We start from the raw sequence: 25,643 nt of genomic DNA, 5'->3' as shown, positions 1-25,643 counted from the left end.
GGTCGGAGCCAAGTCAGTGCGCGCAAGACGATCGAGGATAAACCGAAGACATTGACGTGATTGTAATTGATTCTGATGATAGAAACACTGCGACGCGTACATACAGCAGTCACAGCATTTTGATATTGGGAAGTAGGTAGGTGACGCGGGCCCTGGACTGCGCAGAACGCTAAGGCGGCTGGACGAGGAATAGCCCCCATCCACCTACAACCCTAACACCACGTTCGTTCATCAAAGGCCGTATCTGTGGCCATCAAGACGCGAGCCCCAATACCCTCTTCCATCTCGCAGTCATCGGCAAACCTTTCGCTCGACCGGTAGCTCCTTCCATGCTTGATTTTATCGCGTTGCGACACCTGGACCAGTTGGGACGTCGCCCTCTGGTTGCGCCTTCCCCGTAGGTCGCGAACCGCCAAGACCCCCCACAGCCGACGACGACGATGTCCTTCAGCGCTTCCCCATATCCTCCATCATCGCGAGAACGCCCAAGCCATGCCCGCTACCTGCACCAACCGCCCAACGCGACTCGATTACGCACCCCCAATGCGACGCTGAATGATGAGGCGGCCATGTCAAACGCCTCCAACGCGATCAACATGGGGGACGGAGACATGGTGGGAGAGGAAGACCCCCGCGCGGCGCGATGGCGCGAACAGTTTCTACGCACAGAAGCGCGTCTCTCTGCAGTGATCGGTGGCACGTACGAGGGTGATGCTGTTGATGCCCTGGACAACGAGCCGCGCCCGTCATCCGGGGATGCGGCGGCGCATGACGCGCGACCGGCCGTCACCCCGAAGAAGTTAACCCGCACAATCGACGAAGACGACTATGGCGACGATGAAGACGACGAAGACGAAGACGATACCCGCACCTCGCCGCTACACTCAAAAGGCGCTGCCAATGGCGCTGCTGCTGCCGCTCCCAGCACGCCAAGCCTCCTCCGCGTTCCTTCCATATCGAACAAGTCAGGTCACGACCGGACCGGGACACCTTCGTCGGACCACACAAAGACATCAGACGATGTGCGCAAGAAGCTACAACAGGATAAGATTGCGACCGAGGATGCGGCCAGGCGGAGCTTCCAGACAATGTTCTACTCGTTGGAAAGTGATCGTGACGCCATGCTAGAGCAGCAGAAGCTTGACGAACTCGACCGTCAAGTAGAGATAGAAACGTCTGGAACGCCTGCGAATGCACCTCCCAACAGCGTCGTCGTCGCCCCCCAGCAAGGCACTCTCAGCACCACTAACCTTGGCGCGTCCAGTCTCACACTCAAGCACCTCATCTCCCGTATCGACGCACAAAGAGACAAAGTCCATGCGACCGATGCGCAGCTCCGAAGCCTTATTAGCGAAGTCCGTAAGAACAGGAGTAAATGGGCAAACGAAGAACGTGTTGGACAGGAGGAACTATACGAGAGTACAGAGAAGGTCCTCATGGAACTCAAGGCTAACGAGCATGCCCACCCCTTCCTTCAACGCGTCAACAAACGAGAGGCACCGGACTACTACAACGTGATTAAGCAGCCCATGGATATTGGTACGATGATGAAGAAGCTCAAGCAGCTCCAATACAAGTCCAAGAAGGAATTCGTCGACGACCTTATGCTCATATGGTCGAACTGCTTAAAGTACAACGCGGACCCAAGTCACTTTCTCCGGAAAAAGGCACTACACATGAAGAAGGAAACCGAGAAGCTCGTACCCCTTATCCCGGACATCACTGTTCGCGATCGTGCAGAAGTCGAGGCAGAAGAACGGAGAATGCGTCATGGCGATGCAGATGCCGACGGCGCCGACGACAGTGAAGACGAGGAACCTATCATGGCTTCACGAGGACGAAAGGCACCAAGCAAGGGAGGCAAAGGCTCAAGTACAGCAAGAAAGGCCCCTCCAGCAGGTCTGGAGGACACACCGGGACCGGAAACAAAACCATCAGCTCCATCTCTCAATAACGCCGTGTCCAATCTTAAGAACGAGTTTCTTCGAGCAGACTCCGAAATGGAAGGCAGCGTCAACGGCTTTTCGACACCTCCCCCACCCGGTACATTGACACCGTTGGGACCGAACAGCATTTCGCGAAACGGCGTGAATGGTAGCCAAGCCGACGTTTCGGAGGCTGACGGCACTGGTATCTCGGTCAGTGATGTTCTGGAAGAGGATGCTGATCTGGATGATCTGGAATACAAAACATGGAAACAAGTGACGAAAAGAGATCGAGCAATCATCGCGTCAGAAAGGCATAGACTGTTCCGTGACGACCACCTACAGCCAGATGAACCTGCTATTCTACGCACAAAAGCTGGCATGAGAAGATGGCTACGACACCGAAAGCAAGCTATCGAGGAAGAAACTGCAAGCGGGGCCGTCTCCGCTCCGGACGGAAAAGACGGCGTTCAGGCCACTGCTGGTGAGTCACTCGCCGAGGGCATCGAAGGGGAAGAGGAGCGCCAGATTCCGGATTACTACGACCCTGTGTGCGCCATTCCTGACCTTTCTGAACGCCTGCAATGGGTTGAAGACGCCGAGGGCTATGTCATTCCTCAGGCTGAGGAGTACATGCGTATTCTGCCAAAGGGGCAGTTCGTATCGCCAGACAGTGCTTTGGTTCACAAGTTCGATGACAACAACCACATACTGCAAGAAACCAGGAAGATATGCGCAAAGATCGGCATCGTCAAACAGATGCAGATCCAATCGCAGGTAAGTTTTTATCCGAAATTCGAAGGAATATACCGACCGCTAATTCATATAGCTATACCAAAACCAGTTTCAACGATATGAACCGCAACCTTTCCACGAGGCAGACATCGAGCCAACAGTCACATCCGAGGATGGGCCGATCATGGCCCCCTATGTCTGTCGCGCCGCCTTACAACGCAGCGTTGGCAAAGTCTTTTATCATGCTGGTTTCGAAGAGTTCCAGCCATCAGCTCTTGATGCCGTTACTGACATTGCGGCGAAATTCTTCCAGAATCTTGTTGCAAGTCTCGGGGTATATCGCGAAACACCGAAGATGAAGTCAGATGTCCCCATCACTCTTCCTAACGGACAGGCTACAAGCTGGACACCACGCTTTACTCAAGAAGAAGCTGTCCTTCACTCTTTGCACGCGAATGGTGTCGATCTTGAGTCTCTCGAGACTTATGTCAAGGACGATGTTGAGAGGCTTGGTACCAAGCTCGGTGGCATGCATGATAGGATGCGGTCATACTACGCTGAACTCCTGCGACCAGCTATGGACAACGCCGGTGCTGACGGGGCCGGTGCCTTCAACGACGGTAGCGAGCAATTCGTGGGTGGAGACTTCGCAGAAGACATTGGCGAAGACTTCTTCGGTTTCAAAGAGCTCGGTCTTGACATCGAGTTCGGACTTACTTCCAGCGTCCCGTTGCATCTACTACAGAACAGGGTGCACAATGCATATGCCAGGCAGGACAATAGGTGTGTTTCGCGATATGCTTTGATGAGGTTCTTACTAATATTCACAGCAATATTACTACTACTGGTGTCATTATGCCTGAGCCACCGAAGTTCGAGCCTGTCACCGTCCAGACCGCTGAGAACCAGATTGGTCTTCTCCAAAGTTGGCTCTTGGGTAAACTCCATGACAACAACAGCCAGCCGCTTGTCGAGGATGATGATCTTCCTCCGAAGCAGCGATTCCCTAAGCCACGCTTGCCACCTACAGGCAAGATCTCCAGTCCTCGGAAACGCCCTCTCAGAGAGCAGCAACAAATGGCTCGTAAAAAGCGTAAGCTGGACGAGGAGAAGGATGACAATGGCAACGATCAGGGTGGCTTCATGAAGGGCATTGGTAAACCCATCGGTAAGCTGAAGCTTGAACCGGTGCAAAGAGAGAATCATAGCGTTCAAGAGCCAGAGAAAGAGGATGGTAGCGCGCATGGCATGCCGAGCCCACCCGAATCTTTCTAGGAGCATTGCTTTGGAGGGTTGAACCGGCGGATCCTCTGCCGCTATGATCTCCAGTAATTTCGACTTTGCGGCACTCATTCTGGGTTTTGAGAAGCAGTCGTTCGCATTCATTGTTTCATTTATCGACATATCTCTATCCTGTCCGCTTTTTCGACGACTGCTTTCGGCCAACTCTGCGCCATTGGTATTCATTTCCGCAGATCGGACAAGTCCTTATGGCGTTTGTAATTTTTCCTTTACCTTGCTCATCATATCCCGGTGGGCGCAAATTTGTCTTATTACACGGGGAAGGCGGTAGGGCTCGTCCTTGTATACCCATCCTGCATTATGCGCAGTGGCCTTTTATGCATTTTTCCTGCTCGCGCGTTTGCGACGCCAGTTTGGTCTCATGATGGACTAGCTTTGGGCTTCGTTTTTTTGCTCTTTGTATATACCAGGCCGACGAGATTGGGGATGGCACCACGGCATTCATGAGGCTTAAGATATCTCAATGCTACTCTTGTGGCATGATCACCTTATCTGTTTGGTGTGTGACTTGGATGACTTGTCGCTGACGAGGTGATGCAGTAGACGTAGAGTATAAATGCAATAACTAATATGATATGCAACGACGCAGCTCGAATCGCATTCAATCGCTATCGTACCCGCTGTAGTGTGTGATTGCCCACATGCTGATATCGTACTACAGAATGGGACTGCGCAGACAATATAGGCGGCTGTCACATCATAAATGAGAAAAATCAAATGCATACGGGGAGCGAGCCAGCGGGTCTCGAAGCATGCGCTTGAACATGACTTCCTTTTACCACTGCTGTACCTATCGCGGAACTCGGCCGCAGTGTGACCCCCAAGCTTACAGCAGTAAGTACATAGTTCCTCCGAGATTTCATAGCAGGTACTCAGATTATGATAAAAGTTCCGGTAGCGACGCTTACCTTCTTAAAACAAGTAGCAAGACAGGTCACAACATCAGTAATCTCGTTAGAGCACTCCCAAGGAGCACGCAAGTGCTAAAAATGGTGTAGGTGAACGTGAAAGGTCGTATGCGCCAATGATGCGCAGCCAAGCCTCCAATTTTCACGATGAATGCTGAGAAGGGAAACTGGTGTTGGTGATACGCCTCGATTCCATCAGTGGTCGAGCTCAAATTTGAGGTCCGCGCGCTAATAACAAGCCCATCCCACTGTCCACACCTCCCTCCACTTTGAGCGACATCAGCATCATAATTCGAGCCAGACTTCAATAACAGTCAGTTGCTTATCTTCGGTAAGTAGTTGCCGCGGGCCGCTTTATCGCCTGGCGACTTTGAGAATTCTAAGCTAAGGTGGCACCAGTTGACCAGACGTGGATCATCTCGGACTTGGATCTCTTCTGTAACTTAACTTCCTCACAACAACCATCAACCTCGCGCGCATCTTCCCGCGCCACTTCATTCCATACTTCTAGTCAACCCAATCTTTTATTGCGCATTTTTGCGTCCGCATCTTCAACCCGCGTCAATTTCTGCAACCTGTTCTTGCGCTTGTCACGGCCGCCGCTCAACCTTGGCTGCCATTGTGTCTTTTTCTCGGTTCACCATGGCTCCCAACGGCCACGCGGCATCTGGAAGGAAGAGTACCCACAAGTCTAGCGACAGCTCTCCCGTTTTCTGGGAAGACAAGCATGGTCACCGGGAGTTCATGGATTGGAAAGAAGCAAATCAGAACGGTCCTTCCCCATCATACGAGGAATGGGTCGAGTCTCAAAAAATGACTGGTGGTCTCTCGCTATACTACACAGCGCTGAGCATGTTTGAGGAGTCTGATTCAACTGTAGGTCATTGTCATAATGAGCTAATTATACCGTATGCTAAAAGTTCCAGGACGAAGAGGCCCCACCTGTCAAGGCCAAACCTCAAGCCACCAAGGCTCGTGGCCAGGTTGGTCGGCCAAAGAAGAATGCGACTGCCAACGGTAATGGAGCGTCACGGGCGGCTGAGTCTGCGACACCGTCGGCCGTGGCCAACTCCGAAGACCAGAGTCCCTCCGGCAAGAAGAAGCGCAAAGCGCGGAAGAAGCCACTCGTGAGTACTCTTCGCATACCTTCGTCTAGTTACTGACAAGCATAGTCTGATGAGGTCATCGCCTCGGCGAGCGACGAAGGTGAAGCCAGTAAGGATTTGGGGGCAGAGACCGCGACGCCAACAGTACCAGCCATCGCCGTTAATGGCCAGCGCAAGTCTTCTGCTCGAAAGGCCAGGAAGAAGCCTATTGTGAGTTTCATCGTTTATTCGCTACCCAGCATGCACTAACCTGCCCATAGTCAGAAGAAACCATCTCGCCCGAAGATGAGCTAGAGGACCCGATGGAGACTACGATCGATGAGGTTGCCGCATCTGCAATCGTGTCTCCTCTTCCTGTTCGATCTGGTATGTGAATTTTGGACCCATTTTGAATGTTAATTACCCCACCTGTGTAGTTTTTTCATGTTCACCAAATACTGGCCGTGCCGAACCTCTTTGTGCTTTGACATTTCACGCGAAACATTGCTTGCTAGTCTGTTGTGTTCTTGCTAAAACATGTCACAGCTCCGAAATCGTCGACCGCAGCAACAGCGTCAGAGACACCGAAGAAGAGCCACATCCTCAAATTGAGCACCAGAAAGACACCGAAGACGAAGACTGCCGTAAGTATTCGTCTTTAGGTTCACGGTTAATTTGCTAACCTGTTCAAGTCTGAAGATTCTGCTATTGAAGGCGGAGCCGCCGAGGCAGGTGCTCACACCGAAGTCACGCCCACCAATGTCGCAGAGGCAATCGAGTTGAATGCCACATTCAACAGAACCGTCACACCCAGCGCTAGTAGTAAGATGGCTCAAGATGTTGACTCTGCTGCGGCTTCTCCAGATCCGACCACCGCGTCAGCAGGCTCCACTCGACGCGGACTACGGACACGAAAGCCAGCACAGCAGAGGCCATACTACCACGACTCGCAGCTGTTTGAGGATGTAGAGCCCACAAACGGGGACGCCCAGGAATCGAATAACACATCACCGACTGCAGAGGGCAGGAGAGCGTCGGTGGCGTCGATCAGTAGGAATATAGATGACGCCCTTCTGGCTTCGCTAGATGAAGAAGCCATGGCTTTGCTTCAAGAAGAAACGGAGCCGGAGCCTGCAAAGCCCAAGCACTTCAAGGGCAAAGGTCGGGCGTGGAAGAAAGAAGGTTCTGATGAGGACGAGGAGTTCTCTTTGGCTGCCAAGAAGAAGGCTGCTAAAGCAGCGAAGTTGAAGGCCAAAGGGCAAATCCCCAAGAAGCGGGGTAGACCCAGGAAGAGTGGTCGGTCTGAAGAGCTCATTGACGAGGAGGAAGAGGACAAAGAAGCGGTCAAGCGGAAGCGTCCACCACCGCGCAAGAGCGCGCTGTCTGAGGAAGTCATCATCGAAAGCTCCGAAGGCGAGGAAGTGAAAGAGATGGAGGTTGAGGAGTCTACAACACCCAAGTACACTCCAAACAAGTCCTACACCCCACAGGGCTTGCCGAAGTTCATGTCCAAGGACGACATTGGCACCAACGGCGACGCAGAGCTCGGCACTGATGACGAGCCGGAAGTCGCCAGTCCTTCCAAGAAAACCGCTTGAGGTAGATTTGAGGAGTTCAGTAAGCTACAACATCCTGATCAGCGGGTTCTCAGAAGCAAGCTAATGCGTTGATAGCAGACAGGCTTTACGATTGAGAGTCGACTTGGTTCCCACATTCCATTTGTCTCTTCCCTGTGTAGCATATTAAGATGGGGTGTATCACGGTGTTTGGGTAGAGCTATGGGACTATCAGAATTGCATATGTGATAGGGAGAGAGGGATGATAGCTGAGCCTGTGTAATACCCGCCTAAAGCGGGTAATAGATCGTGGTATTCACAGGTTACATACATATTATGTAGTCTGATAATCGTATCACAAGATCCGGAAGCGTACTCTGCACTATCCACTTGCCAACCAACAGACATTACAATAGCTTAGCAGCACACAGAACCTGATCAGGAAGTCCTTTACGTTTACAGAACATGTTGAGAACACCCCGGCTGTACTATTCCCCTCAGAACCTAAGACGATGCAACCTGGTGAAGTAGTACACGAGCCCAAACGCCAACCCTCCTAGATGCCCGGCATGACTTATTCGCGAGTTCGAGTCGTTGAGATAAAATCCATCGTAGACGGCATAAGCGGCAGTCATAGCCCAAAGTGGCATCGGTACGATGCCATAGATCAGCACTCTCGCGTGCGGGTTCATGCACGCTGCCACAGCGCCGATGCCCATGACGGCTCCGGAGAATCCAAGAGTCCTTGAATAGTCTCTGGCGTTAGGGCCTTCAGAACGCAACTTGTAATACCGATTGAACAAAGCGCCCACTCCTCCCGCAATCCCAGAGCCCAGAGCGATAGTCAGGTATCGCATTGGCGTTATCACAGGCGCTGCCGCTAAGAAAGAGCCCAAGAAATAAACGCTGACCATGTTCGACAATATGTGGAAGAGATCCACGTGCGTGAACGCCGCAGTGAGCAGCGACGTGTAGTTTCCGTTTCGAAATTTGTCGAGGTTCAATGTCATCGTGTCCATGAACTTTTGGTATGGCATCTGGAAGCCCTGTATAGCTTGGCTCTTAAGAAAAGCCGCGTACCCGAAGATGGCAATATTGGTACCCATGAGTCCATACAGGACAAGCTTGTTGGACTTTACTTGAGCGCTGTAGGCGTCGTATGCGCGGGAGGAGAAGAGGCGTGATCGTGGTAGATTGAGGTGTCGGGGCGTATGGGAAGGAGAGAAGAAGTGGGAGGTCATTTTTCTGGTAGTCTGGGGTGTCCTGAGCGTACGAAGGGCCCTTGAGAGGCCGAGCAAAGACGACATGGTGAGTTATGGGCTTTGAGTACGCTTTTCGGCGGCTGTTTATGCAACTGTCGAAAGACAAAACCGACACGTATGACTGATGTGGAGAGATTCAGTTATCGAATCAATAGTGTGGCCGATATGTTTCTGGCTGGAATATGCTACATTCGTCGTCAATACTCATGTTGTCATGCAGCATTACACATGAAACGTACAGCTATAGAGCGGACCTGGCGCGTGGTATCAAGTCCGAAAGCGGCAAACAGAGAAGGTGCAATGAGAATACGCCGCTATCATTGCACAGAAATCCTCAAGTTGGATAGTCAAGGATTGGATGTCGCAGACGGGGACTGAGATAGTCGCCCTGGCACCGACGTCAGAAGGGCCAATGACAAGCACGCACGGACCCTTGCCCTCCACCAGCTTCAAGTTCCTTCTGCATAAAGCGGCCCGCCCAGCTACCACAACACCACACAGACCGACCTCACTGCACAAAATTACACCATCTTCTCTGCGCTTACCCTCTCGAGGCATCTACTAACTCCTACTGTCCTCAGTAACCCCCGCGCGAACCTCCACTCGCAGACGACTCCACAAGGCGAAACCACTACATTACGACTCTTCCGAGCCTCAATCAGCCTCTTCACAACGCACACCACCACGAGAAGCCGACACCCGAGTTGCTGCTAAACAGTCAGCACTCCCATCCCGCGCTTACCTGACCCCACTTTCTTCGGCATACACTACACGAGCCTCCACACCCAAACCCCTCACTTGCATCTGCTCTGCTCTGCCGCAAGCGTTGCACACACACCAATCGCGCCTCTATCCACACTACCAGACCTTGACGTTCCGACCAACAACCCCACCTTCGGTGGACCCACATACACAATGACTTCAGAAATCACCAACCAACTAGCGGCAACGCAGCTAAGGTGAGTCCATGTCCAACGAAGCAAGAACTACGCGCTGACATATTCCCAGCGATGCTACACCATCAGGAGAGGCAAACTGGAAAGCCGGTTTGAATGCGCCAGCGAAGGATGCGCGACCGCAGACAGAGGTAGGCTATGGACTTGGGCATCATATATATTGGACGTGAGCTAATGCTAGGGTAGGATGTTACAGCGACCAAGGGCCTCGAGTTTGAAGACTTCTTCATCAAGCGCGAGCTCATGATGGGCATTTTCGAGGCTGGATTCGAGAAGCCGTCACCAATTCAAGAAGAGACGATCCCAGTAGCCCTCACCGGCCGAGACATCCTCGCGCGAGCGAAGAACGGTACCGGAAAGACAGCCGCCTTTGTTATCCCTACCCTCGAGCGCATAAACCCGAAGAGCCCCAAGACGCAAGCTCTGATCCTCGTTCCCACCCGAGAACTCGCACTACAAACATCCCAGGTGTGCAAGCAATTGGGACAGCACCTCGGTGTAAACGTCATGGTCTCGACTGGTGGCACAGGATTGAAGGATGATATTATACGGTTGAGCGACCCCGTTCACATCATCGTTGGAACACCTGGTAGGATCCTGGATCTGGCTGGAAAGGGCGTAGCAGATCTGTCCGCCTGCCAAACATTTGTCATGGACGAGGCTGACAAGCTCTTGTCACCTGAGTTTACCCCCGTTGTAGAGCAGCTTCTTGGCTTCCATCCCAAGGACAGGCAAGTCATGCTGTTCAGCGCTACCTTTCCTATCGTAGTCAAGAGCTTCAAGGTACGTTTGACCAGCGTCTCTACGACGACAAGCTTGCTAATACGGTACAGGACAAACACATGAACTCTCCGTACGAAATCAACCTGATGGACGAGCTGACCCTTCGCGGTATCACACAATACTACGCCTTCGTTGAGGAGAAGCAGAAGGTCCACTGTTTGAACACCCTCTTCAACAAGCTGCAGATTAATCAGTCCATCATCTTCTGCAACTCCACAAACCGTGTAGAGCTTCTTGCGAAGAAGATCACCGAACTCGGATACTCCTGCTTCTACTCGCATGCGCGCATGCTCCAGCACAACCGTAACCGCGTCTTCCACGACTTCCGCAATGGTGTATGCCGAAACCTTGTCTGTTCAGATTTGCTCACCCGCGGTATCGATATTCAGGCTGTCAACGTCGTCATCAACTTTGATTTCCCGAAGAACGCCGAGACATATCTGCATAGGATCGGTCGATCTGGTCGTTTCGGACATCTGGGTCTAGCTATCAACCTAATCAACTGGGAAGATCGCTTCAACCTTTACAGGATCGAACAGGAGCTTGGTACCGAAATCCAGCCCATCCCGCAAGTCATCGAGAAGAACCTATACGTTTACGAATCCCCCGAATCAATCCCTCGCCCTATGTCCAGCGCCCAACGTGTTCCTGGTCAAGGTCAAGGTCAGCAACAAGAACAAGATGGTGCTGCGCGCGGTAACCCCAACGCGCGAGGCGGCTTCCGTGGCGGTCGTGGTGGCGGCGGCCAGTTCCAGGGACAGCGCCGAGGTCCTCCACAAAACCAACAGAACCGTCAGCCAAACGGTCAGAACCCTCAGCGAAATCCTAGGCCACAGCCTACAGGTCCACCTCCTGCCTCGTAGAAAAGTCTGGTGGTCCCGATCTCTGCAGTGTCTTGAACCTGACATCTAGATTAAATCTTGATGTCACGACAATTCTCTGTCAAGAGGCTGCGATATCATTTGGTTGCCTTGCATCCATATGTGTTCATTACATTTCTTTCTTTTTTCATGACTATGCGATCAGTCGCGCCGACGACGCGGTACGGAATATCTGGACTTCTGCTATCAGGTTTAACGAATCGAATCATCGGCGCAATACGGTTCTAACGATCTCGACCTTTCTACATGTACTATATATCAAGGTCTACCAGGGTCGCGTCTAGTTTTTGCTTTGCGTCGGTTGGCTGGTTTCGCCGACTTGCGTTGCTGGAGCCTTTTGCCTCTGCAGCAGAGTGCACTGTCTCCAGTTCTGCGCGCTCTTAGTCTTCAGTTCTCACTTCCATCCTCTTTTCAACAGCATTTGGCGGTTAGGTATAGTCTTTTCAAAAGCCCAGTCCTCCTTGTATAGAGGATTGCGATTGGGTACGATCTTCTTCGGTACGACTATACCCTGTTCACGACGCTACTGGATATGTGTAGCTCCATCGAGCTATTCTACGTCTCCATTGACGGCACGTTATCACTTCCATGTCTGGTTCTTGACAGCAATTACTGTCTATGGCCATACAACTACATTCTCACCCTACTCGATGCGATGCTACACCTTGTCGCATGTCATTACGCTATGGGCTCTAGCGGCCCTCCTCCCTCCCCTAGGGTACCGCACCTACTCGGCGCTACGATTTAGCTCCCTTCAAGCCTAGTCATCTTGTGCTTTGTACAGCAAGCCCAAGGCCAGATCAGACTGGATCTATACTTCCGATGCAGTCACACGAATACCTTAGGACATGCAACTTCTCGTCCATGTTTGCCAAGATTTGCTGTCGACTCTGCGGGTCTCGTGTGGTGGAAGTATTCCCAATAAGAAGAGATAACAAGACACGTTATCAAAACAAGAAAAGAAGAAAAAGCCTTTGAGGACATAATTGAAGGACTCATGGATTACGGTCGCGGTTCGCGATGAGTAGAGGATTTGTTGCTCTCTCGTTGCCGCGACTACCGTTACTGATTACGCGATACTGTTCTGGCATCGTGTTGAAGTTGCGTTAAGATAGCCCCAGATCCTCTCAATGCAAATTGACTCTCCTCAAGCCTGAATTCCCTGATGTGTTGTAGCTTGTCTCCTTCCAGGTAGCAAGCTTGTTTGTTGTAAAATGAATTCGAGCTATGTGACATACATTGGCTAGGCATATCGGCTTGACAGCAAGCAAATCCGATGGCTGGACTAGATGAAGATCTGGGGTCTCCGTGATACGAGCTCAATCATAACTTCCGCTGACCACCCATTCCTGACTCAACATGGATCGCGAGAAGATTGACACGATTGATCTTATCAAAGGTAACCAACACTCTATACATCTGTCACATGTCTCCCCTATGGCTAACATCAATAGCAAATGCCCGTCTGCTCTATGGTCGTGACAGCACCTACGAAGTGGTCACTTACCAAGCTGCGGATCATCATAAAGATCCGAAGGATAAATCAGGCGAAGCAGACCAGGTCGGGGCTACAACAGCATTACTTGTCGCCTATGATCTGCCCGCAGAGAGAGACGGCTTCGTACTCATGACGCACACCGTAGGCCAGAAGGACACTCCCATCACCGTTCCTAAGGCCGTCAATGCGTTGGCAAAAGAGCTGAGGCACGAAGTTGCGCGCTACGATCAACGTCTGAAGAAGGGAGTGACATTCACTGGGATGATAATAAAGCCTCCCAGCTAGAAGACCATCGCTTGTCTATAGACGGCCTGATTCGGTCACTTGAAGATTTGCCGACGGGAACTCGCTAATTGATACATTGTTTCTGGTGCTCAAACTATTCTGCTCTCGTTCCTGACTCCGTGGTGTCCGTATGCTTTGCGTGATCCGATCCCATACCACTATACGATGTACAGTTGACTACCCTTCTGGTTCATGTTTTGTCCAACGCGACTTCCAAAGGGTGTGGTATCTTCCCATCGCAGCTGTCTCTTTGCGTCTCGACCTATCATCAAGGGAAACATCAGCATCGCCAAGGTGAGACTGCATGTACTTGAGCGTACAAAAGGTATCTCGAGGAGGGGGGAAAACATCCATTGACTTGTTTCTTCGGACTTACCTACCCCATATATGCCCATGTCATGTATTTTACGATCCACGAATAGTTTGCTGAACATCAAACGCCGTCTTCTGCTTGTCGGCAGAACGCATATATGGCTGGTTCTTAGACCAACCTAGAACTGTTCTCGATAGACTCCACGATGGTCAGCCACTTTGAACGCTACCACCTACTTTCCCTCATCAAAGACAATCCACGCCTACTCTACGGCCCTGGATATACTTACTACATTACTACCTCCCGCGACAGCACTAACACTGCTCAGGCAAAGCTGTTTGGATATAACGTCAACGGAATTGGTGGACAAGTGCTACGTGTCGGGAATGCTGCGAATAGAGATATGGAACAAGCACTGGTGAATTTGCACGTGCAGTTGATGACACAAGTCTCTGTGCTGACTGGTAAGTCGACGAAATTTTGAACAGTCGGAACAGGAAGCTAACGCCATTTCTCTTAGAGCGCTATCCCGAGGGAAGGACGTTCAAGGTTGAGCTCTATGAGCCCCAACTCAAGAAGCCCCCAAGTGCTGGAGAACGATAATTGGGCATGGGCATGATTCGGAAGTGGGATATGATCAGGAAATCATCAAATGAACGGCTTGTAGATATTGTCTCCAACTTTAGTCCGATACCAAGAGAACAATCTGGGATAGCTCGTTACTCATGATACTACCAATCCTCTAGAAACCCACAGCCACACCAGGCCTCCTCTTCTCGATCCCCAGAACCATATCCACATACTTCCTGTTCAGAGCTTCCTTCTTCCGCGCAGAAAGCAGTGATGCACTCTTCAGTACGTTCTTGATTTGACGACCGTTGAGCTCCACACTTGCCAGTTCCTCCAAATCCTGATCATTCCAGCCCTCCAAGCCACCCAAGCTCTTCAAGAAGTTTTGCCAGATGCTCTTTCGCGAAGCAGACGTGAGATCAGGGTATGCCATGCTGATGTGAATACGGGACTGGAAGGCAGCATCGATGTTATCAACACGGTTGGTGGTCAAGAACAACATGCCTTCGTAGTACTCCAACACACGCAGGAAGATGGACACGAGCTTGTTCCGCTCTAGGTCGTGCGTGCTGCGCGCCTCGAGAAAGACGTCACATTCATCGAGTAGAAGAACGGCGTTCCACTTAGAGATCATCTCGAGGATATTGGTAAGCTTGCTTTCGACTTGGTCCGGGTCGATGCCCAAGTCGCCTGCTGACATCATGAACAAGGGAGCGCGCATGTGCTCGGCTACAGACTCTGCTGTGAGAGTCTAGAAGGTGTTAGTAACTTGGACCCATTGTGTTTCGTTCAAAAAGCGGGGAGCTTTGTGGGGCGACTTACCTTGCCAACTCCGGGAGGGCCGCTGAGTAGAGTGATATGGCCACGGCCTTTTCCGCTGATGATGTCGTCGAACTTGCACTGGCTCATGGCCTGCGATTCGGCAAACGCAAGAATGAGCTCCTTCTGGTCCTGAGGGAGAACGAGCGAAGCAAATGCGTTGTCATTGAACTTGATGTCTTCGATGAGATCAAGGTAGAAAAACAGCCACTGCTTCTTCTTGAGCGAGTAGCCCCGGACTCTAGGCAAGCATAGAAGGTGATGGTCCTCGGTGAGGCGTAGACGTTCTTCCTTGTCTTGCTTGCCAAACACGTACGTCATCTCCGTCGGGTCTTGGATTTCGAGCTTCTCAGCGACGGCTTCAGGACCAGAGGCGCATTCTTTTGCGCTGAGAGGATCGACTCGGTTGATAGAGCGGGGAGAGAAGCGTTGGAAGCTGTCCGAGTCAATAATGATACGGCCGGTGCACATATACGGTGCCTCATTGCCCTCCCTGTCCCATCCAATCGCGAAGCCATCGTATGCCTTGTAGTGACTGCCAGCAAGTGCTTCAAACTTCTTACCACGGCTGATCAGCGCTTCTCTGACTTTGACTTCATGAGGATGAAATGACAATGGGAAGGCTGTCAAGCCCAGTATGGGAGCAGTGCCATGAAACTCTCGAATTCGAATAGTCTGGGCAGTACGACCGAAAGTGCTGCCGTTCCAGTCGATGGCCTCAAGGTTGATCTGGTAAATCCTACCGCACTGGGTATTGGCGTAGGAGCCTGACTTCAATTTGTAGACCCCATACGCTCCATTGTGAGAGTTGGAGTAGATGAGGGCGCCGGGCTGATACATGATCCAGATATGATCGAATGTGACGATGCCATGGCTGATGTAGTCCTCGAATGTCTTGATGACGTCCTTGAGCTCAGAGGAAAGAACTTCGTAGAGGAGCTCAACGTGTTCAGCAGTTGTGGCATCGAGATCTTTTCTGCTTTTGTACTCAAGTAGTTGAGCCCATCGATGAACGAAAGGAGTGAATGGCGCCTCAAACTCCAGGCGTTTCAATTCACAGTGGATGGCTGGGTAATCCTTCAGAACTTCAGCAAGAGCAGTCTTGAGCCAATGCGACTGGATGATGATTGAGTGGATCTTGTATTTCCTGCGGGAGTCGTCTGACTTGAGCAGACGAGTGATGAGAGCGTGTTGGGCCGTCTCTTCATTCTCAGCAGGGTCTGCGACATCCTCAGGTTCCTGCTCAGTCCAACTCCACTGTTTGTTCTTGTCCCGCGGGCCTTGATAGAAGTTCTTGAAGGATGCAAGAGAACCTTCTGGCGCGAATTCCGTAGTGCCATTCGTGTCCTTGACACCGTTGGTGGGAGTCTCGCCGGGCATAATGGCGGTCTTCAATGAAGACAAGATAAAGCGCGTAGATGAAGTGACAAGAAGTATGAGTTACGAGACTGAAAATATTGCTTCTGTACTCGACATACCAACAGACATGGTGAGAAGTACCTTTACTTTATACACCAAACCGGCCTGCAGGCACCAGCTTTACCTGCAAGAATCATGCTATTCACCCTTTTCAGGCGTTCCAATTCAACGTGAATACAGCAGCGGTTACAGCCTTGACTGTGCAACCCAATGGACCATGGACAATTCTGAGTGGCCATGATAGCGATACTAGGTAACCATGAGGGAGGTGGCGCAAGGCGTACAATGGCTGGACCCCAGCAGCGATGCCTAGGTGTGGCAAAGTGCTGATATCCGGTGAAGTCGCGAGGCTTGTATCAGATGGAGTCATAGGTGACTCAGGCAGTGCAGTCCTCAAGTCATACCTGCAGCGGATGGGATGCTTGGCGCGGAGAAGATGCGGAGGTGCAAGGACGCGCTAGGACAGCGAGCATTGCGCAAGTGCGCCAGGCCATGATTCGAGCAACCTCCCACCATGTCCAAAGAAGATGAGCCTTCATACATCGACTATGAGGCCTTCCTCGATCCAGACTTCTCGGCGACGTCATTCGCCAACACGCTCGTCCTCTCGACCAACAACCCCTCCGACACCCCGCTAGATCTGTCAACACCGCTGTCGCGCGTCCTCTTCGATGTCCAGGAAGTCGACACACATATCGATACCCTGACCACCAAGTTGGCACTGCCGCTGCTGGAACACACGCGAGACCATGCCGAATCGAGCGGACGCATACTGCACGAGGTGGAAGGACAGGTTGCCAGCTTGACCGAGTCGTACAAGACACTAGAGAAGGAGGTCATTGAGCGCTACGAGGTCGCTGAGCAGGTGCGACTGACAGCAGAGAGGCTCTGCGAGACTGTCAAGCTTGGCAGGGCCGTCGCGCGATGTCTCATGCTAGGTAGACAGCTCGAAGTGCGCATGTCGGAGCTGGGCGGCGTCGGCAGCGCAAAGAGGGAGGATCACAGAGCCATGGTGCGCTCGGCAGATACCATACTGTCATTGCGCCAGCTCCTTGCAGCTTCCAAGCCAGGCGAGGAGGGTGAGGGCCTGGACAGGGTCAACGTGGTGAACACGCTCAAGAGCGAGCTCGTCAACCCAGGCGAGCGCAGCATATCGTCGCGCGCTCAGCAGGTAGTCAAGGAGTTCTCCATGTCCTCGCTACTATCCTCATCAGGTCAAACATCGGCATCCACCTTTTCGCAAACCGAAGACACCAAGTCGAGAACCACGTCCGCGCTGCTCACCCTCTACCTCCTCTCGCCGGTATCGACCAAAACCACGACCGAGACCTTCGAACCGACCCTCATGCTCAATGCGTTACAAGACTACCTCCAGACCCAGCTAAAGTCATCCCTCGCATCGCTCGCGCGCGCCTTGGGCCAGCTCCCTACGTTAGACCGCACCCTCCTCGAGATATCCGCGCGGTGCCAAAACATCGTCGCACTACAATCTCTCCTCGAAAGCATCAAGACACCCGTACACCCCCTTCTCGTCGCCTCGCGTACCCCGAACTTTTCCAACTTCCTGCAACCCCTCCTCCAAGCCCTCGACACTTCGTCATTACCCAGCTACTTCTGGAGGACGCTCGCCTCCAACATGGCGCCGAGAGTGCAGGAGCTCATGAACAAGGGCGGTGTGTCTGCAAGGACGCTGAGGAGTAACAAGACTGCTGTTGGGGATTCGGTGAAGGAATGCGTGAGTCGTGGTAGTCAGTTACCCGGGGCGTTATCGAACAAGGGTGTCGCTGTGACTTGGGAGAGAGAGGCTGCTGTAATGGTTAGGAGTGTGACGGGGCCGATTAAATGAATAGACACATGAATGCTATGAGAAACTCCCTGTGCGTAGTATCTGGACGCATTGACGCATGGGACTCACGACATGATCATATCATTAACATCACATATTGTTGTAATCAGTTTCACATCACACACGATCGAAAGTAGACTCAACAATAATGATGAAGATAAAACCGGAACTCCATTAGCTAACGCTACCCATGGTCCCAAGAAAGAAAACGAGAACCGTGTCATTCCCCCATGTAATCATAACCATTTTGTACGCATATACCTCAGCATGTATGAAAAGTGATCAAATGCTGAAAGGGGTACTGGTACACGTGAAAGCGCCGACATAACCAAAGAAACTCAAGAAGTGAGTCATTTACAACTCGTCCTTGACGCTCGAGGCAGAGGCCGAAGCCTCAGATGCCGCCGATGAGACAGAGTCGGTGACCTCAGAGGCAGCAGACTTGACAGACTTGGTAGCCTCAGAGGCGGCTGAGGAGGCTGAGTCGGAAGCGACAGAGGCGCCAGACTTGACGGTCTCGGTACCCTCTGAAGCAGCGGAGGCAGCAGAGTCGGTAGCGGAAGAGGCACTGGCCTTGGCGGATTCGGTAGCATCTGCGGCGGACTTAGCGGCAACTTCGGAGGCGGCCATGGCCTGTTCAGCGAGCTTTTCAGTCGTACCTTCGACGGCCTCGCCAATGCTGGCCTCGGCCTTGTGTGATCCGTTCTCCTGGATGAACTGGACGAGGTCCTCGACGGTGCGGGAACCGGAGTAGTCAACTGGGGAGTCCTTCTTGCCAGCGGGGAAGAGCTTGATGGTGGGGAAACCCTGGATCTCATCGGGAACGTCGTTGGCGGTGGCGTCAACCTTGGCGATGGTCACAAGCTTGGAGAGCTCATCGGAAGCGTAGAGCTGGCCGAGCTCCTCGTACTTGGGTGCAAGAGCCTTGCAGTGACCGCACCAGGGAGCGTAGAACTCAACGAGGACGTCCTTGTCGTTGTTGAGGACGACATCCTTGTAGTTGTGGGCGACGATGGTGGTGACGGGGCCGTCGTTGGACTCGGGAATGGGCTCAGACTTGATGCTGGGCTCGACCTTGCCAGCGAGGAAGTCGTCGACGAACTTGCCAATCTCCTTCTCGGTGATCTTGGCCTCCTGGTCGTAGGGGAACTTCTCGTTCTTCTCGGTGCGCTGGATAGCGAAAGCGGGCCAGGTGCCGACCTTCAGGTTGAGGTTACCAGCGTGCTGGCCAAAGGACTTGGCGTCGATGGTGGCGAAGTTGATCTCGCCCTTGTGCTTGAGAGCGAGGGGCTTCAGCTCCTTGGCGAACTCCTCGCGCTCCTCGGGAGTCTCAGCGAAGATGTATGCGAGGGGAAGGCCAGCGGCCATGTATCCGGCGTAGGTCTCGGGGCCGACCTCACCAATGAGAGGGGTAGAGGCGACCTTGGCGAAGTCGCGGATAGCGTCGGCGTCGAAGGTCTCGGTGAAGACGTCCTTGCCGTCGTCGAAAGACTTGTAGAGGACGAGGCCGGGCTGCTTGACACCCTCAGCCTTGGCAAGGGCGGCGTCGTTGGTGGCTCCGAAGAGGAAGTTGTCGCGGAGACCGTTGGCGACCGAGGTGAAGGTCTCGTTGGAGGCCTTGTCGTCGGCGGCGAAGTAGGCGACAAGGACGACCTTGTCGGCGGTCTTGAACTCCTCGAGAGTGTCCTTTGTGACGTCGGAGACGGCGGGGAGAGCCTGCTTGGTCATGTACGAGATCAAGCTGTCGGCCTTGCGCTGTCCACCGTAGGGCGAGACATTCTCGGGGCCGCGGAAGACCTTGAGGGTGGGGTAGCCCTCAACGCCGTACTCCTGGCACAGATCCTGCTCCTCTGTGCAGTCGACCTTGACGAGGGCGATGTCCTTCTCCTTAAGTGTGGTAGCCGCCGTCTCGTACTCGGGAGCAAGTGCTTTGCAGTGGCCGCACCATGGCGCGAAGACTGTAGGAATTGTTAGCTCTGCGATTGTTTGATTGAGCGCTTGCGTAATTCAGGAAAGCTTACACTCTGCAAGGACGAGGTCGTTCTCCTCGATGAAGCTCTTGAAGTTGTCGGTCTTCAGTTGCTTGACATCAGATGCGGCGGCGACGGCCGCAAAGAACGCAGCGCAGACAGTCGTGTACTTCATTTTGCTGTGCTTGTATGTGGTTGAAGTTGGGTAGGCACGACGAATTGGGGTAGAAGTAAGAGAGGACAGCGGTAGAGGGGCGCTTTATATTCCAAGTGGATGGCTGTGACTTTCGAGCAACTGTGTTCACACCAGCTTAGCGCTAGAGCGGCATGGTCCCTGCGCCTCCACCTATTTTCACCGCATTGAGAGACCACGTTGAACTTACCACCCACTGCACTTACCCGCCGCATGCCTGTACCCACCTTTGTCCAGCATTTCCCTAGCACTTTCGCCGCCGCCCCTCTACATCTCACTCACATCGCTTGGTCTCCCGACCGCTTGCAGTTAGCTTGCAGTTCCTGCCGATCCCAGTGCATATTATTAATCTGTGTTCACTTTCTACTTGCCATTCCCAACCGCGGCGAGTGTCAGCTTCTGAGGACAGGTGTTCCTTCACTCGGGTCATTCCAAACTGAATCACTCGGTGTGGCTCGTATTATCTCAATCGGCCCTCAACTAGTGGTGTACCCAGGTAGTCCTGGTAATGCCGACCGACCCGTGGGCAATCGCTTCCCTACTTGGCAAAAGTTCTAAAATGGGTTCGCTGGGTACTCACCAAATGTTCAAGGTCTGAATGGCGCGCTTTTTATCAATTCTGGTATATGGGGTACTCGCAATGTGTGTCGAGAGGAAACGTGGTTGTGTGAGATCTTACCGCGGAACACTTCCGTTCTTATCTTATCTAAAAAAGCACCTCCCCATCACTCAACGCGAGATGTGTTCTTAGAACCGTGATCAACAACGATACCAAAGTCAATTGATGCTTACAAACCTACGCAGCAGTAGCGACCGTTTGACTTGCATCCTTCGCTTCATCTATCCCCGCTCCTTCCTTCAACTTGCGCATCCTCTCCTCCTCTTTCCTCTTCATCTCTTCTTGAATTCGCAATCGCTCGGGGATAACTGGTTGCCTCTTTCCAGTAATCTTGAACCCCTCAATCCGGTCCTTGCCCAACGCCTTCATGGTCTTGCGCTCCACCGCGCTGTAGTTTCCATCGACACGATCAAACACAAAAGGCTCCTTGACGGACACCGGTGGGTTGGTAATGACGCGGACTTGACGAAGTTGGTTGTTGGACGCTGAGTGCAGCATCAGCGGATGCAAAAGGTAGACGTCGCCAACTACACCGGTGGCTTCCACGAAAGCCTCATCGGGCATACTGGCAGCTAGGTCGTTGAACCACTTCAGTCCTTGCTCTTGTACAAACTCCGGGTTTTGCGCTCTTGGCGTCATCCTTGGGCTGACTCCGTCAGGATTCTCGTATAGATGTTTCGCCACAGTGGGAATGGCGGCAGGACAAATGTAGGTTCCACCACCGCCTGGAGCGATGTCTGACCATAGCGGGATGACCAGAAGCGCTTGCTCAGGTGAATCGAGGTAGTGAACAAAGAAGTCTCCGTCGACGTGCCAGCCACGTAGCTCTTGAGGGCGTACCACTTTGTTGTGACCCTCTGGCGTTCCGAGGTTTACGATGAAGCCATCTTTCCAAGTCGATGCGTTAGAATCAACGCGGTCGCTGCCACCCACAAGGTTGCAAATTCCAGCCCAGGCTTTTGGTGCAAACTCTTCGACAGAGAATTCGTTGAAGAAGGGCATGTTTGTTCGCTCGGTGTGCCTGTATCCGTCATGTCAATGTCTGTTGATGGCTGTACGTAAGAGACTTATAATTGAAGAAGAAAAGCGTACCATGTCGACTTGTCTTTGGGATCCATACCCAATCGTGTCCAGAGCGTTTCCTGCAGTCCTTCTGCTTGCTCTCTTGTGAAGCAGTTGCTCAACTTCAACCATCCGTTCTCCAGAAAGAAGTCGATTTGCTCTTGCGAGAGCTTGTATTGCTCCTCTGCGTCGGCCATTGTGTTGTATAATAGTTTATTCGAGTATCGTATGTACTGCGATGTTGTTTTCGTTTGGTCGATACGGGAGACAAAGTCAAGCTTATATGTCGTAAGTGAACATTCAAGAACGTATTTATGCACCTGGGAATGGATATCCTATTACCGCCCTCATGCGATTCTTAACGCCACCGACGGTAGGCGTAATGCTGCTAACGGCAGTAATGCCAATTTATCCGGTGGACGATTAGCCATGTGCCCGTTCAGGGTGCTACACGTGCCGTCCCCAGAAGTGCAAGCCCTGGAGATATCCTGCGGGGCAAGCTGTTTGGGGAAGCCGGCGGGGAATCCTCTCGTACTAACGAGAACATCGGAAATCCTAAGGCCCGCTGTTACCACGACCTAGACCGAGTAGGAGAAAAAGTTAGGCCGCTGCGAAGACTAGGTTATTTCCGGGTATTTGAACTATCCGAGAGGCACCAGCAACGGCCCCGTTGCTCTCCCCCGCGGACGCGCACTTCTTGGTTTATTGGCTACAAAGATCGCGGCAGGATTTTGAGAACGGGTAACGCGCTGCACTACGGCACGACGGATATTCTCTTTCGATGGCAGATGACTAATGCATGGGACTTGGAAGATGATTGCGATGGTTGGTATGCATATTATTACATTCTACATACAATATTTACCCTTACATCAGCATCGTCCGTCGCGGAATAGAGCGCCGTTATTCATGTCATTACCGCGTCGCGCGCATTCAGGTCGCAGTCCCCCTAGTTTCCAGGCCACCAGATGTAGTTGTTGGTCTCCTCTGGCGTATCGAAGACAAGCTCACTGCTCGAGTCGGTGGGCCGATCAGGGAATGCGTTGGTCTCAATGTTCCAGACCTTCATGGCGGAAGCCTTGACAGTAGAGTTGCTGCCAGTCCAGATGCTGAATCCAGTGCTGTCGGTACGAGCAGGGTAGATACGAGTCGTAAGCCAGAAGCGGTCGTTGACAAGGACTTCTACGAGAGATCCGTCAACGAAGATGTCCATATGAAGAGGCTCGGTGGTACCGTTGGAGAACGTGTAGGGGTAGAAATATCCCAGCATAGTGTAGTTGGCAAACTCAACGATGGAAGATGAGTGCGAGCGGTCAACGTTGATGGTGTAGTTCTCTGGACTGTACCAGACGATGGTCTTTTCCTCGTGTCCGGGTGATTGGGCAATGACAACACCGGCAGGTCCAGTGAAGTCAGAAAGCGAAACCTGGAGATGCATGTGACTGGTTCCATTGCCGGAGATCGCGCCGGAGACACAGGCATTGTCGCCAGTCTCGATGACATGGGGCTCAGCTCCAGCGTGGAAGCCTTCCACAACCTCAGGTAGAGGACGGGCTCCTAGAGTGTATCCAGTGAAGGTACCATCGCTGTGTTCTTCAACACGAGTGTTGCCCTTTGTAGTCAGACCGCCATTGGTGTTGACCAGGTCCTTGGTCTTGATGACGTACATCTCTCGAGGGATGGCCATGGCACCTTGGTAACCCATCTGGTTGATCGCAAAGTTGTTGCTCTCCTCGTTGGCCCAACCCCACTGGACGCGACGGTCGTTCTTTGAATCCCAGAAGCTGGTAACCGCGTAGAGAAGACCGGAGTCGATGGCGCCGCCCGACAGAGGGGTGAACTCAACAGAGCCGTTGTCCCTTCTGTTGACCTGGCCTTCATTCCACAGGCCCCATTGTGCACGTGGATGCCAGGTAAGGTTGCCGCCTTCAGTACCCTGTAGGAAGCACGAAGTCAGTACATCCGTCACATGTAGCCGCCACGGCCGGAACTTACCATTAGAACGTAGTAATGAACGTCGTCATCTTCATCGGTCAAAGAGAAAAAGTTCGATCTGTAAAATCAGTACACGAGCGATTGCAGCGAACGGATACTGGCTTACACTTCGAAATTGAAGCCATAGGTTCCGGTCTCGATCAAAGAGCCAAGAGTCTCGTTCCTCTCGGGCTCCCACAGGGCACCCAGAAAAGTCCAGTCTGTCAAGTTGCTGGCGGGAGCACTGTAGAAAGGGATACGGCCACCGCCACCCTCGCCCTTGATGCCAGAACCAAGAACCATATACCAGTGGGGCTCCTCTTGTCCTAGAAGAGCATCCATCTCCGGCCAAGGCTCGACGAAAGGATCGCGCCATCCGGTAATATTCCATCCGCTGGGTGGCTCAGTCATAATAGGGTTGCCAGCATACTGCTCCCAGGTTTCGCCGCCATCGTTAGAGATGACGATGCTCTGGCTCTCAGTTCCCTTGATATAAGGTAAGGCCCAGTTTGTGGGGAGATACTGGACGGAGGTGTAGAAGGCGATGAGAGTACCGTCCTGCTGCCCTTGGAGATTGTAGGGCTGTGCCGAGCCTGAGAAGATGCCAAGACCATAGTAACTGCTGTTGTCGGAATCAGGGAAAGGACCGGTGCCAACAGACTGAGCCTGATCATCTTCCCAGCCTCCAACATCTGTCCAAGTAATCATGTCTTTGGAGGTTGCATGACCCCAAGAGATGTTACCCCAGTTGACATGGTTGGGATGCCACTGGTAATGGAGGTGATATCTCTCCGTGGCAGGATCGTACATCATTCCACATGCTACAGAATTAGAGGTACGAAGTCAGTATTTGTCTCACATGCACTTCGTAGAGCCAAAACTTACGATCGTTGAGCCATCCTGCCGGTGCGGAGAAGTGGTACGTAGGGCGCCATCTTGTGAAGAGAGTGTTGTTGCCCAAGCCCTCGAGGATATCGGCAGTCAGTACAGCTGGTACCTCCTGTGCGCCGACGGCGGAGAGGCTGCCAAGCGCAATGCTCAGGAGAGGAAGAGATCGAAACATGATGAGCTTGCAGATCGATACTCAAACCTAACAGCAGCCATGGGAGGTTTATGTACTTTTCCGCAGTAAACAAGCAGGGTTCACCAAGATCATTTGTGATCAAGATATTTGAGTCCAAGAGCTTGCGCCCCGAGCCTATGGTCTGGGCTGGCGCAATCCCGAAGCTGGGTGCAGTAGCTTGTTGACGATCCCCGCAAATTCGGCACCAGCTCTCCATGTTCCCCACAATCGGTACTGGAAAGAAGAAAGTGTCGTTCTCGAACATGCATGGAGAGGCTGGTATGCGCCACTCAGTCATCTCTTGCACGTTTGCTAACGTGATGTGACATAGCAGCGAGTCTCGAAGTCCGGGAGACTCTCCGATGAAGCTCGTGATACCTGCGCCTGGTCCAAGTCGAGGAAGACTTTTCTTGTATACACGACGTGGCTTGGCTGGAAATTACCGACAACGGTCCTTAGTAAGTAGATGGGTTGTTGTGCTACCGAGTATTCTCCCGAGATCCAAGTCTTACTGCGGGGATACCCAAGGGCTTGACTATGGAGAATCCGGACGACATCGGACTCTTTGGAGTAGCTTCGGAGCGTGCGGCCCTTGCGCAGGAACGCTCGTGCGGAGGAA

The 25,643-nt window shown here is 52.5% G+C and overlaps 9 protein-coding genes across 9 annotated transcripts; 5 read left to right on the top strand and 4 right to left on the bottom strand.

Moving 5' to 3' along the window:
• Positions 1-440: 440 nt before the first annotated feature.
• J4E85_006148 (uncharacterized protein) lies at positions 441-3,935 on the top strand (the record flags this gene model as incomplete). Its single annotated transcript, XM_051470388.1, has 3 exons — positions 441-2,702; positions 2,755-3,443; positions 3,491-3,935. 3 exons carry the CDS (start codon positions 441-443, stop codon positions 3,933-3,935), a joined length of 3,396 nt encoding a protein of 1,131 aa, XP_051325876.1.
• A 1,577-nt stretch (positions 3,936-5,512) lies between these two features.
• J4E85_006147 (uncharacterized protein) lies at positions 5,513-7,553 on the top strand (the record flags this gene model as incomplete). Its single annotated transcript, XM_051470387.1, has 6 exons — positions 5,513-5,746; positions 5,797-5,997; positions 6,043-6,186; positions 6,237-6,342; positions 6,502-6,599; positions 6,648-7,553. 6 exons carry the CDS (start codon positions 5,513-5,515, stop codon positions 7,551-7,553), a joined length of 1,689 nt encoding a protein of 562 aa, XP_051325875.1.
• A 2,135-nt stretch (positions 7,554-9,688) lies between these two features.
• DHH1 (DExD/H-box ATP-dependent RNA helicase dhh1) lies at positions 9,689-11,375 on the top strand (the record flags this gene model as incomplete). Its single annotated transcript, XM_051470386.1, has 4 exons — positions 9,689-9,732; positions 9,782-9,860; positions 9,916-10,512; positions 10,563-11,375. The coding sequence occupies 4 exons, from the start codon at positions 9,689-9,691 to the stop codon at positions 11,373-11,375; spliced, it is 1,533 nt and encodes a 510-aa protein (XP_051325874.1).
• A 1,377-nt stretch (positions 11,376-12,752) lies between these two features.
• J4E85_006145 (uncharacterized protein) lies at positions 12,753-13,176 on the top strand (the record flags this gene model as incomplete). The annotated part of the gene is made up of 2 exons (XM_051470385.1): positions 12,753-12,792; positions 12,848-13,176. The coding sequence occupies 2 exons, from the start codon at positions 12,753-12,755 to the stop codon at positions 13,174-13,176; spliced, it is 369 nt and encodes a 122-aa protein (XP_051325873.1).
• A 1,055-nt stretch (positions 13,177-14,231) lies between these two features.
• On the bottom strand, positions 14,232-16,258 carry J4E85_006144 (uncharacterized protein; the record flags this gene model as incomplete). The annotated part of the gene is made up of 2 exons (XM_051470384.1): positions 14,232-14,810; positions 14,882-16,258. The coding sequence occupies 2 exons, from the start codon at positions 16,256-16,258 to the stop codon at positions 14,232-14,234; spliced, it is 1,956 nt and encodes a 651-aa protein (XP_051325872.1).
• Positions 16,259-16,811: 553 nt separating this feature from the next.
• On the top strand, positions 16,812-18,143 carry J4E85_006143 (uncharacterized protein; the record flags this gene model as incomplete). Its single annotated transcript, XM_051470383.1, has 1 exon — positions 16,812-18,143. One exon carries the CDS (start codon positions 16,812-16,814, stop codon positions 18,141-18,143), a length of 1,332 nt encoding a protein of 443 aa, XP_051325871.1.
• A 354-nt stretch (positions 18,144-18,497) lies between these two features.
• Positions 18,498-20,288, bottom strand: J4E85_006142 (uncharacterized protein; the record flags this gene model as incomplete). Its single annotated transcript, XM_051470382.1, has 2 exons — positions 18,498-20,101; positions 20,165-20,288. The coding sequence occupies 2 exons, from the start codon at positions 20,286-20,288 to the stop codon at positions 18,498-18,500; spliced, it is 1,728 nt and encodes a 575-aa protein (XP_051325870.1).
• An 814-nt stretch (positions 20,289-21,102) lies between these two features.
• Positions 21,103-22,184, bottom strand: J4E85_006141 (uncharacterized protein; the record flags this gene model as incomplete). Its single annotated transcript, XM_051470381.1, has 2 exons — positions 21,103-21,946; positions 22,018-22,184. 2 exons carry the CDS (start codon positions 22,182-22,184, stop codon positions 21,103-21,105), a joined length of 1,011 nt encoding a protein of 336 aa, XP_051325869.1.
• A 752-nt stretch (positions 22,185-22,936) lies between these two features.
• On the bottom strand, positions 22,937-25,024 carry J4E85_006140 (uncharacterized protein; the record flags this gene model as incomplete). The annotated part of the gene is made up of 4 exons (XM_051470380.1): positions 22,937-23,923; positions 23,983-24,040; positions 24,089-24,782; positions 24,847-25,024. 4 exons carry the CDS (start codon positions 25,022-25,024, stop codon positions 22,937-22,939), a joined length of 1,917 nt encoding a protein of 638 aa, XP_051325868.1.
• Between the last annotated feature and the right edge of the window lie 619 nt (positions 25,025-25,643).

Source organism: Alternaria conjuncta (assembly GCF_024043145.1).
Source record: "Alternaria conjuncta strain BMP 0040 chromosome Unknown scaffold_8, whole genome shotgun sequence".
Taxonomy (NCBI): Eukaryota; Fungi; Ascomycota; class Dothideomycetes; order Pleosporales; family Pleosporaceae; genus Alternaria; species Alternaria conjuncta.
This window is presented reverse-complemented; position numbering and strand designations above follow the sequence as displayed.